The sequence below is a fragment of the Apus apus genome, chromosome 2, assembly GCF_020740795.1.
Source record: "Apus apus isolate bApuApu2 chromosome 2, bApuApu2.pri.cur, whole genome shotgun sequence".
Taxonomy (NCBI): domain Eukaryota; kingdom Metazoa; phylum Chordata; class Aves; order Apodiformes; family Apodidae; genus Apus; species Apus apus.
The window spans coordinates 147,340,036-147,352,241 of NC_067283.1; the positions used below are offsets into that span (position 1 = coordinate 147,340,036).

At 38.3% G+C, this 12,206-nt stretch overlaps 1 protein-coding gene across 6 annotated transcripts in view; it reads right to left on the minus strand.

Moving 5' to 3' along the window:
• Positions 1–12,206, minus strand: part of CYRIB (CYFIP related Rac1 interactor B) — a 97,724-nt gene that overhangs the window by 19,079 nt on the left and 66,439 nt on the right. The window contains exons 2-3 of one of the 6 annotated variants that reach the window (XM_051610204.1): positions 12,105–12,141; positions 613–695 (exon numbers count right to left, since the gene is read on the minus strand). The exons of 3 other annotated variants lie outside the window; for them this stretch is intronic. In XM_051610204.1, the coding sequence (XP_051466164.1) occupies positions 613–685 (73 nt within the window). In that variant the 5' untranslated portion in view covers positions 686–695; positions 12,105–12,141. Of the gene's footprint in view, positions 1–612; positions 696–12,104; positions 12,142–12,206 lie in introns of those variants that run through there. 2 more of the 6 variants (XM_051610205.1, XM_051610206.1) reach the window with 2 other exon arrangements.

Below are 12,206 nucleotides of genomic sequence, written 5' to 3' on the forward strand. Positions count from 1 at the left end.
GGGACAACAGAAGGAAAGACCTTTAATTTTCTCAGCCCTTATAATTTTGTCAGAAAGCCATCACAGAAAACTTCATCAAGATACATCATTCCAGTGTGCAGAAAATGCTAATACAAGTACACCACAGATCTTTCACACAAGTTGTTAAAAACATTTGTAAAGCTCAGACAATTCCACTTTGGACTTTTGGATGTAAAAAAAAGCACATTAACTGCATCATGAATGACCAAACCAGGATCATGAATGATTTAGTGTTCACTCTTATACAAAACAGGGTTACAGTGAAGATCTGCTCAGCACAGATTACCAAGGCAGACTGACAGAATTTTTTGGTTTATGATTATTTGATTTGCAGGCAGATGGATGAACATCACTGACCACAGAGACCCAAAATGGCTAAGCACAAGGAAAGAAAATGTACACAGCAGCATGATGGTGTTTTGGCTACTACTGGAGAGGGGATGAAAAAAAAAAAAAAGGGAAAAAAAACCACATGCAACTCTTTCAAATTGCAATTTGCAACTGAGTCCCCTAGCCTTTACTGCAGCACGTATAAACAACCCTATTGTTACCATCTGAAATGCACCAGCTGTGAAAGGCCGAGAGACTTACTTTCAAAATCCAAGAAAAAATGTGCTGCATTGTGGTCTATGTCCCTGGTTAGCACCTTAATGAGATTACCCATGCCAGCAAACCTAAAAATGAAAATGGCAAAATAATTTAGTTCCAATAACCATTTCCTATTTTAAGCATATGCCTGTGGCTCACCGGAGCAGGGCTCCCGCTGGGTTTGGCACACTGGATTCATCACCTTCTGGTGGGAAGTAGAACTTGTGCACTGTACAGCCTTCCCCCTCTTTTCCACTCCCCTTCTTTTGAGGGAGGAGTGATTATTGAAAAATTGAAGTGTCATAGTTTTGACAAAAAATCAAGATCTGAATTACTGGCTCTTTTTTATCTTTAACACATTTAAAGAATATGATACCTATAACCACCGAGCAATTGTTTTACATCACTGCAGAAACCCACGGCCAAAGTGCCATTCTTGCTTAGGACAAAAGCAACCTCAAATGGAACTGCTGTCATCATAAGCCTGATTTTTACTGTATCTCCATAATCCAAAATAAATTTTGGAAAGCTGCTTAGTAGTAGTCATCTGTGGCCAACGAACAGTTTTTCCCATTAAATCACATAAAGTGACATGTTAGATGTGTTACACTTTTCCAAAAACGGGAGAAAATCAAGTTTCAACAGTTCTTCATATGTTTGTTGTCATATCCCAGCTAAAAGAAATGAAAAGTGGAAGAAAAATTAAAGTCATTAATCTAGTTCAGATAAATTAACAGAACAGTTTTAAACGTTTCAGAAATCAACACCTTCAGTAGGACTATGAAAACTGCATTTCGTAACACGACAGCCTTTTCAGGGACCCTCCCATGTTTTGCAGAGGCTGAAGACACACTTAAGAACCATTGCACTGAAATATCTGGAGTTCACTAGACAAGACAAACAACTCTGATTTCAAATCATCAACAGTCTGACACCTGTATTCAAGCACAAGATCTAAAAATCAGGTTTCAAATCAGTGTAGCTATATCAACCTACCAGCATGTGCCCTTTTTTTTTTTCTGTTGAATTTTACTTTTGCTGAAGACTGATGTTTGCTCGGAGGGAGGCAGTGTGACAGTAAGAATTATTAATTTATTAGGAATCAAGAAAATGGAAGCAATGTGAAGTCAAAATAAATTGTCCAGCAAAACAAATTTTCAGAACCTGTGCTGCCAGATTTCTTGAGTTCCAGATGAAAAGTGCAAATAGTGTATGAGGGAAAAGCAAACACAAGAACAGCGAAGGATTTATATTTCAGAATCCACAAGATTCAGCAATAAATCACACAATCAACAAAAGCTAGAAAAGTGGGAATTAATCCCAGATTGTTGAAAATTCCTCAGTCTTTGCTTCAACAGTTTCTACAGAATGACCAAACAGTAAAAAAAACTAGATTGTAAAAAAAGCAACTTTGAGCATCATCCAGTGGATTCTACACGCAGAACCTCATCACTAGGTGCACTCTTGCTTTTTTGCACATTCATTTTTCTTGAAAGAAGAGAAAATGCAAGTCCTGCTTCCTAAGCCTTTGAATTTCATTTTCAGGTAAGTCTGATCAGATTTCCAAGCCTATGAGAAACAAACATTATTTAAAGGAGTTTTTAATTAGAGTCTTCAGTTTTAGACATTTATCTTAAAAAGTAACCCATCAAAACGTGTTTCTTTGAAGAGGAAGCTTTTCCACAGCACACTATTCCATAGCTTAGTGAACACTTTAAATGCTACTTGTGTACCAATGCTGTGGAAACAAGCAACATCAGAAAGCAGAGAAACTACTGTTCTAAGTATCTTGCAAGCATGCTCTGAAACACAGGGCTGAAAAAGCTACTTGGTCTACTCCCCAACAATGACAACATTCATAATCTGAAAAAAACCTGCCATACAGAGGCATTCATAAGCAAGTATTTTCTGAGGCAATAAAAAGCCAGAAGTACAACCTAACTCTGATTTGAGTCTGTAGAATCAGGTTTAAAACCCAAACCTGTCTCAGAAGTGTATTACATATGTTAATTCCAACATGAACAAGCAAGTAACAAATAAATAGCACTGAGTAGCACTAACTGCCCAAAGAGAACTCCAACTATACCTATGATAACTGCCATGCTTCAGCTCTTCAGCTGCATCATTCCCTTCTCCACTAAAATATTTTCAATATCTCAAGTAAATGCCTCTGTGTAGGTTTTGCCTTTGTTTTGATATTAACCAGTCTCCTAAGAGTTCACAGGGTCACACATGTGGTTTAAATATTGGATAACATTACTTCTGAAGGTCAGAGTAGGGGCATAGAGTTGAAATATTTTGAAGTTTACAGGCAAGCACATAGCCACTGCAGAACAGATTAACTGAATCCCTACCACTTCCTCAAACAAGTAAGGGGTCCAGAACTCAGTTTTATAATACAAATAATTTAATTCACACCTTCATCCCTCAGAAAATGTTGCCAATAAAAAGATAAAGTTCTTTCTCTGGGCATGAGTTTAACAAATAGAGAAGCACAATAAAAGGATTGGCACTACAATGCAATAGGTATGAAACAAATTCAAGCAGAAGATGGTAACAGTTCTCTAAGAGAAGGAAAGAAACTGAAGAGGATGAGAATTTAACTACAACAGCAACAAGATGACAACATGTGATACAGGAATAAATTTCAATTTATATGAATTCAAAGCTGCATGAACACTTGTTTGGAATCAAGTTTATACTAAACCTCTTCCCTTGTGAATTCAGCCTACTGAAAAAGTCTTTATAAACTTCAGTCACATCACAGTTGCATCACAAGATATGTGATCACATTTACTTTCTTGGAGGTAAACATTCACTGTACATTCAGTTTTTATGGAGTTGATGGAAATCTAGCAGAAGTTGGACAAACAATATTTTTGAAACTTGTATCAAGATCAACTCAAACAGTAACTTAAGGTTCTCAAGTATTCCTTAATACCAAAAGGTTTGCTGTGTTTTAAGAATTATGAAAGTGTTCACTCCTGCAAGCTGTTATTCAAAAAGACTTTAGGAACCTAGAAAGAGAGCTTGAAAACTCGATATAGACAGAAGATGGGAACATATAATTGATCTAGCATTTCTTGGGTGGATGCTTTCTTCTCTCCTTAGCATTCAAGGTAATGATTGCAAGATTTAAGAAGAATTTACACTTCCAACGAGGTTAAGGACTAGCTTCTCAAGCTCTGAAATGGCCTTCTAGAAATGAGACCGTGGTGTGATAGTGTGGAATTTCCCAAATGCATGGAAGTAGCTGCAGATCAGTGTGCCAGGGCTGAGGTTAGATGGCTCTACACTTCTGTATATTATTTTCCTTCTAAAAGTAGCTAAGCAGCAAGAAAAGCTGACCTGCTGTTGCACTCAGCTGGAACCCTATAGAGGGACAAGTGAAAACTGACCTGAGAGGCTAGGTCAGCAGAAAACCTGGATCAGTCCAGATTAAAACAACTTAGATCAGATATGCCTCAGGTTCCTGACAAGTTCAGTTGTACTAAAGACTCGTTTTGTTCAAGATGGCTCATAATTTGCATTTCTGCTGGACCCAAAATGCATGAAAGAAGGTCACTATTGCCTCTAATATGACAAATTATGACAATTTGCATGTAGTAAAAGACAGTCTACAAAAAGCAGCCATTTCAAGTATCATCAGCAACATCCTCTGATATTTGATGCCCTGTAAAAACATCACTAGCACAAAAGATTTTTATACTTCTCTGAAGACTTATTCTTGGTGATTAACCATAACACTGGAATGTCCAGTCAGTGTTGATTGACCAAGCCCTCTTCCAATTTCCTTTGAAGTCTACAACTTCACCTTAAGTAGGTAGGACTACCCTTTCAGACAGATGTGGCTCCAGTTATCTAGCCCTGAGCTAGTTAAACTATCATTAGGTAATCAAGGACATCATCCAGCACTAACTGCATCCCTCTGGAGCACAGTGCCACATCAGTCAGCCCTGATACAAAATTTAAGCCTGTATAAAGACCAAAGCCAACAGCCAACACTACTACTGACTTTTATATCCTGCAGCTGGCCTTCATCTCAGAGCAAAATAGCTGACTCAGAACATTGAGAGCAGGTGACTTCTGTGGGTGCTAACACACCTTTTGACCCACAACTGTTTCAGTGCAACTGGAACAAAATCCACACTGTTCAAATCCTTATCAAGAATAACTTGGCATACTGCAATCACCAATATCAACATACTCACATGTCCAGCCTTAAGTACAGTTTAGGTCACTACCTATTTGTTCTCACAGAGCTTCAGATTGTCAACTTCTGTCCACTTTTATTTGGTATCCTCATTCAAAACAAAGTACATCTTAAATCTTGCAAATTGTTTTTTTTCTCCCAGGGGCCTTATTGACTTCAGGATTTTATAGTGCAGTGTCCAAAGATAACTCATTAGGTAAACTAACAGTGCAATGTTCACTTAAAGCACAATGTAGACCACTGAAGTTTTCTCTTGCCATGAATCCAACATTGTAACATCAAAGCTAAAACACCACTCTGTCCAAAACCTGACTGTCCCAGTGAAGCTGCCCAGAATCCCTCCTGGCATACTCCGCAGTCCAGCACAATACTTGAGCCATGTGGAGCAGTTTATGGGAAATCAGAGCACAAGCCAAGAACATGGTTTAAACTTGACCTACTTGCAGAGGAAGACATACGGAATGCCACGTTTCATTACCATGATTTGGCCCATTACAGCCTTATGGGGTTGTATGATGTTGCGTGTGGTGCCAGGATCAGACAAGCGGAAAGCAAAGGCATATTTTCAAAACAAGTCTTGCACGCATGCCCTTCATCCTCAAGACATCCCTGACACACTTCATTTTTAATTTTATTTCCTACACTAAGCCCAGGGGAGATTTCATAGAAATACATGATGCAACTAAATTCAGCCAAGCACTGAAGAAATTCCCCCTCCACACCTGAAAACAAACAAAACCTCTGGACGTGAACAAGCATTTTGGTCGCAAGCTGGTGAGCAGCTGGAAAACCTACAGGTAAAATACAACAAAGAAATTTGTAAGGGACATTTTTATTTTTGCTTTATTCTATTAGAAGAATAGCATGCTTTCAACCTAGTTAGAAAACCTAGTTAAATAAATAGATAAAAAAAATGTGTCCACTGAAGAATGCCTGCTTCAAGAAAGCATCAACCCACCTTTTGAAAACCCATACAATGTTCCCAAAACAACTTTTAATAAAGCCCAGAACTAAATAGGGAACATCATCGAGTATGAAAACTGTACTCCATGAAAACTTCATGCTCTGGAGTCTGGAGGAGAAAGTTAAGCACAACACTACATGGAAAGCACATCTAATTAAAAATGCAAACAACTTCTTTGAGGAATTGAGTTTTAAATTTTTAATTGGTCATCTATGTATGGCATAAACCTCTGAATTAAGAGATATTTTGGTAAAATAAGTAAAAAACTTTTCCAATACTACAAGTCCTACATTATAACACTACCACATCCACAGTGTTACTGCATAAACAAAAACCTAGCTGAATGTCTTCCTACACTGTTTTCGTAGAAGGATAATCCTATCAGCCTGGCAATTGTTTCAAGGCTTACTGAACATTTTCTGCCCATAGTTTCTGCCTACAGGGAAAGGAGAGTTAAAAAAAAAAAAAGGAGGCAAGAAAAAGAAAAAAAAGAAAGACAGAGAATAGGTGGCTTCCCACATCAGCTGGAATCCAAGGCAGCCCTTAGCAACACTTCGGATCACAGGGCTGCCAGCCTATAGGAACCAGTGTTGTTTTCTCTCCCGATGAGGCAGTGAAGCTTCACAGGCAGAGAGAAGCTGAAGAATGCTGCTGAGATGGAAACAGGATCATAGGCTACTTTGTGGAAATCACTTTATCATCCAGTCGTAGTATTTTCCTTGAATCCAAACATGTTTTTCCTTGCTCAATGCACATTTCTCTTCTGAATAGTGCTGGAGAAGTGCATCTGGCCTCTGACATATTCTAATTCCTACTACTGATATTAGGGGTGTTTCAAGCAATACAGATCATCTGTTGCAAAACAAAATCCCAAAGTAATAAAATACATTGTCCAGAGATAAAATACTTGTTCAAGTAATAGTAAAAAACCCCAGTACTTATCACTCACAGTGTGGAAAAGACACAGATTTAGAAAGGACAACCTTCTTTTAGCTTAAAACCAGAAGATTTTGTATAATCTGGTGTCATTTTCAGGACCTTTCAGAGCTATAGTAACATTATTATTAAAAGGATTAGATACTGACATCTAACTGCTGAATCAGACACATACAGGAATGTCACACCAGTTGTGCATAAAACATGCAATTTCAGAGAATCATCAAGGCTGGAAAAGACTTCCAAGATCATCAAGTCCAACAATTTCATGCATTGCTGGACTATTTGTTCTACCAAATATAAGATTTCACCACTTTTTATATACCCATTTATGACATACTTCACAGTCTATAGCAACACAAAGATCTATGCACTGCTTTCCACTTCTGACACCTACCGGCTCTTCTTCCACATGCCACTAATTGCAAATTAACCCTAAGAAGAATAAAAAATAACATGCAGGCAAAAAAACCTGCCCAAAGATATATATACACACACACCACCTCCCCCACTGAAATCCTAGGGCTTCAATATTCAGTATCTTGTCTGAATAGTGAAAAACAACTTACACAGCCAGGCAGAAATTTTTTTTGTATGAGAAAGTAAGTATCCAGGTTACTAAAAGCTGTTCAAAGCTGCCTGTGATATCAGTCCTTTTGCCTAAACTGACTTGGATACAATAAACTGTTTTAGTTAAAACTGAGGTTACTTTTTTTGAGATCACACATCATCAATAACGTCCCCTTTCTGAACAAAAGCGAATTCAAACCTGTCATATCAGGGAAATGGTGGCCTGCCAGGGAAAACAGCCTAGTGAAAAAAGGCTCACATTCCTCAAAACCAGAATTGTAAAGTATGGTCAGGTCAGTGTTTATTCAGCCCATTTTTCCACTTAGAGGAAATCAAGGGAAAGGCACTGAAGAATCCACAGCTCCTATAGAAGAGGCAGCCTTAAAGCCTTGTTAATTCAGGAATGTTTTAGACGCACAGCTGACACTGAATAACTTATTTGACAGAAGCTACAATAAAATAACTAAGCATGCCCACACAAGTCTAGAATAAAACCCGATTTGTCTGGAAGGATTACTCTTCTTTTTAAAACAGAACTTGTATTGAAAAGAGGAGAGACTAATCCTCAAAAAATCTGCTCTGATTTACCCTTCAATAAGTAACTGCAAAATTCTCCCAAGAGTGAAACTGAGACTAAAAAATAGACACTTTTTCCTCTTACAAATCAAATATGCTTTTGAACTTAATTCTGCATAATGCTCTTTTAAATACAATTATATTGAAACCATAATGGAAAAACTTACTTTTTTTAGTCCAGGGACATACACATTCAAATGCAACTGACATTTGCTTTCTCCTTCAGTATGAAACCTCAAAAGCCTTTTGCAGTGCTCTAACTCCTCCAACAGAGGTCACTGCCCTACAATTTGATCTTCCAGAGAATGGGAAGCTTGTACACATCTGTGACTACTGTCTTAGTGCCTTACAGCTCTGAGAGCCAGCAACTTCCTTCCAGCCCCAACACTGCACTCAGTCCATGATGCTGTGACTTTATCATGGAAAGAGTGGCTGATCTTGAAGTCTTTTTTTTTTTTAAGCAAGCTGAAAACATTCTATTTTTATCAGGTACATAAAGATGCAAAAAAAGCACTTAATGTGGTAGGTTTAAAGACTGCTCTTTTATTCTTTTACAGAAAAGCTTCTTACTCTACAAAATAATATGCCTATTAAAATTGTGCTAAATTATCACATTACTAATGAAGTTTCATATTTCAATGTCAGCCTGTAATCTAACAGCTGTAAAGCTCCCATCTCCAAAAAAACCTCAAAAAAACCCAACCAAAACAACCCAACAGTAGCAGTAACTAGTATCCTAAGTCCTTCTCCTGCATCTCAAACAAACAGAAACAACCCAAAACCTGCAAGTTCTATCAAACTGCTAGGAAAAAAAATAAAAATCTTTCAATCCCTAATTTCACTAGTGTCCAGTCCAACTCATCTGCCACTTTTTAGCTGGTATGTCACTCATGAAAAAGCACTCCTCTTCAAGTCTAGTTCTATTTGGAAAAAATGTTTTCTTTCAAAACAGTTGAACTCCTATCGATAAGAATCAGACTCCCATACATTTCAGTGCCCAAACTGGATGTAGTTGCAGCACTGAGGCTCTGACAAACAGTCTGGATAATGCTGCCATCTAATGTGCTAGGACAAGGAGTACAATCAGCTGCACCGCTCTTTAATACTCAAACAAAATGTTTTCTTTTAGTCTGGCTCCAAACTGTTGCATTCCTTTAGTGCTTTGCAAACCCTACTCTAACAACATTATGACAAATTATCTAGCCATTAAGGTCACAGATGTAAATATTCATTGATGTGTCTCCAAAGATCTTTTCAGCATGTCACAAAACTCTACCACAAACCTTCTGTACAGGAACCTGACACTGAGTGTCCATCTGTGAATTCAGCTCAGTGATACATCAGCGCCGAGTTCCCAAGGAGGAAGGAAAGTCCCATGGCCTTCCACATCATGTTGCTGGAAGACCAGATATCTGTATTTAAGGACAGCTTTCCATTGTGTAGTTTCCTTTTTCCAAGACACCAGTCAGATAAACTGTTTTCAGAATACAGGAAGCTAATGAAACACATCAGGTTACAACAGGTTATGACTAGCAAAATGATACTCTTTCCTATCCCATCTGTTTTCAGAAACAGTAAAAAACCAGACAGGCATTAGCTGGGGCAGAGGGATAAAATTAGTCTCTATGTGGTTGTTTGCTTCTTTTAAGTTTCACAACAGATTTCTTGCAAGCTCAAGGTTCTACAGCCATCTTTGTTATTTCCAGTTACTTCTTCAGATAGCCTCATGAGGCACAGTATCAACTACTTTTATGGAGTTGGGATAGTTTTGCTTGTTAGAAAGCAAGTGTAAAAAAACCCACAACCTCAGAAAACCCAGAACACATTTGTCCAGATTCCTCTAGCCGGACTAAAACTTATCATCCTTTAATCTCATCTTCCATCCCTTCCAACACATCTTACATTTTCTCTTAATCTTAAAATCAAACTAAAGATGTGAAAACTAAAGGATGAAAAGACTATTTTCATCTGCCTGTTGATAATACAGAGGAACATTTGCTGTTCTCCAGTGATATTATACAACCTGAAACCCATTAAGGTCAGTAGCAAGTACGCAGAATATCATGCTGAGTTATTATTTCCTGCACCAGTCCATCTGTGAACTCTACAAGTCCATCTCATCTCACAAGGAGCCTGCAGCAGTTCCTAGGGAAACATAAGTACATATGCAGAACACAAAGCAATTAAAGAATACTGCTTACATTTAATAATCACATCTGACTCAGAAAAATACTTGACCTGAAAACACTCACAGACAAGAAGAACCACCAATATATGCTCTTCCCGTTCCTGCTCTTCCCTGGGCATCTGCTTACATTTGAAGGTTCAAGTTTTGTTGGATATTCAGATTTTTTCAAGTTTTAACCTTATTCAGAAAGCAACATCTAGTTCCATTTGCCCCATTCTTTGAAGCTTAACCAGTTTTCAGAATTCTCCAGCTCTTACTAGTGCTTTCCTATTGAAAGAGTCTCTTGGGCAATGCTTCCCCAGTCCCTTCAAACCCTTCACACTGATAATTCCCAGCTCGTTTAAGATGCTGTTAAGCATTTGCAGCTAATTTGTTTCAGCATAGCTGGAGAAGATGAAAGTATCAGCAGTCAGACAATGGAAGTTTAAGGCTGCTAAAGTGAAAACACAACCTTGGTTTATAAACATTTCCCCTTCAATACCTGACATATTGTTGATTCAGTTTCTGAGAAGAAAGCAGAAGTCTCTTGCCATTTGCTGTAGCTGTACGCTGGACAGCCTTCCTCCTTCTGCAGGCAGTACCATTCTCAGCAATGCCCCTTTAGTTTTGCTAGCTTTTCTGGGTGACTCTCACCTTCCTGAGCAGAAGCTGCACTGTTACAGTAGAGGAATAAAGGGGGGGTTGTGAAAACATGAGCAAAACCAAGTGCACACATGCAGAGGAAAGATGGTGATGCCCGGAGACTGCACTCGGCTACAGGGACCCACGACCTAACTCAGTTTAGTAACTCTTAGAATGAATCCTTTGCAAATGCACATCATGCTACAAATAACAGTTTGCACTACTTCAGTTTGCAACTTTGCTAATACACTTATCCCTGACTTTGGAAGTTAAGGCTACCAAATGAAAAAGGTATTACTACTGCTAGCACTGGATATTCTTCTTGGTTTACTATAGATTTGGAGAATGTTGCTGTATGCTTGCCCAGTTCCTCAGCTCATTCCATAACCCCAGAGAGGCAAGACAGTAAGCCAGAAGGACAAGTGCTCTGACCCAGCACCACCATAAGCTCTCCTAAGAATTACAAAAATGACAAATGTCATCAAAACCAGTGATTCTACAAAATGAGTATTTTAAAACATGAACCATTCACTAAAATAAAGGATAATTACTTTAGTCACACATGAAAGTTGTGAATGAGAGTGTTTCCCGCTTTTGCCAATAAAAGTGCTAACAAATCAATTTAGTCCTCTACCCAGAATTCAGAAAGCTTTTGGATGATTAATCAGAAATGGAAGAAAAATAAATCCTACCTCATGCTTGGTAGCATTACCTTCCCAGTCTGACAGAAGACAGTTGGCTATGCTGGCACAGCAGAATAAACACATAGTCTAACTGACACCGTCTAAGCAGTAGCCTTGATGAAAAGTAGCAGGTTATGAAACAAAAAGGTAACACCTTCACATGAGCATATGCTACCTCTTCAGTGTTACAAGTCCATTCAGAATACGGGTTTCTGGCGTAAGGTAACTGGCTCAGAAAAGATTGGAAGTTGCACAGTAACTTTTTAGCAAAGAGACTGAGAAAGAAAACCCACCAAAACAGTATCTCCTTAGTCAAATTTTCCATAAAGTTTAAGCACAATCTTCCAGGATAAGATCTTAAATGTGGCCAAACTACCATACTCAGTGCACAGTAAAAATGCCTTTGCTGAAACAACGGGACTTCTTCACATCACTAACAGTGAAGAGTTTTCAAAATCATTACCAGGCTGTGTGATGCTGTACCCTACAAGCAAAAAGGGGAAACACTTGCAACCTTGTTTAGCATCCTTAGCCACAGAGGCAAAAATTAGGTTAAAGATCAAGACATCCCAGTGAACACTAGAAATTTCAGAAGTTGTAGAAGCAAGTGAGGGAATAGGAGTTCTTGAAGAGAAAATTGCTGGTATTCAGGCACAATCCCCTTCTTCTGTCCCATAGTTTATTATAATTTTTGCTTTTTATATGTCAGAAGAGTTTTCAAGCAGGTTAAGTTTCAATTCTTACCTACAGCCAGTGCTGCACTCTGTTCTTGGCCTCCAGTCTGTTTTAAAAGAAAAAGAGATCTTGAAAATTCATTCTTTTGTACCAAAATTCTTAAATGTAATA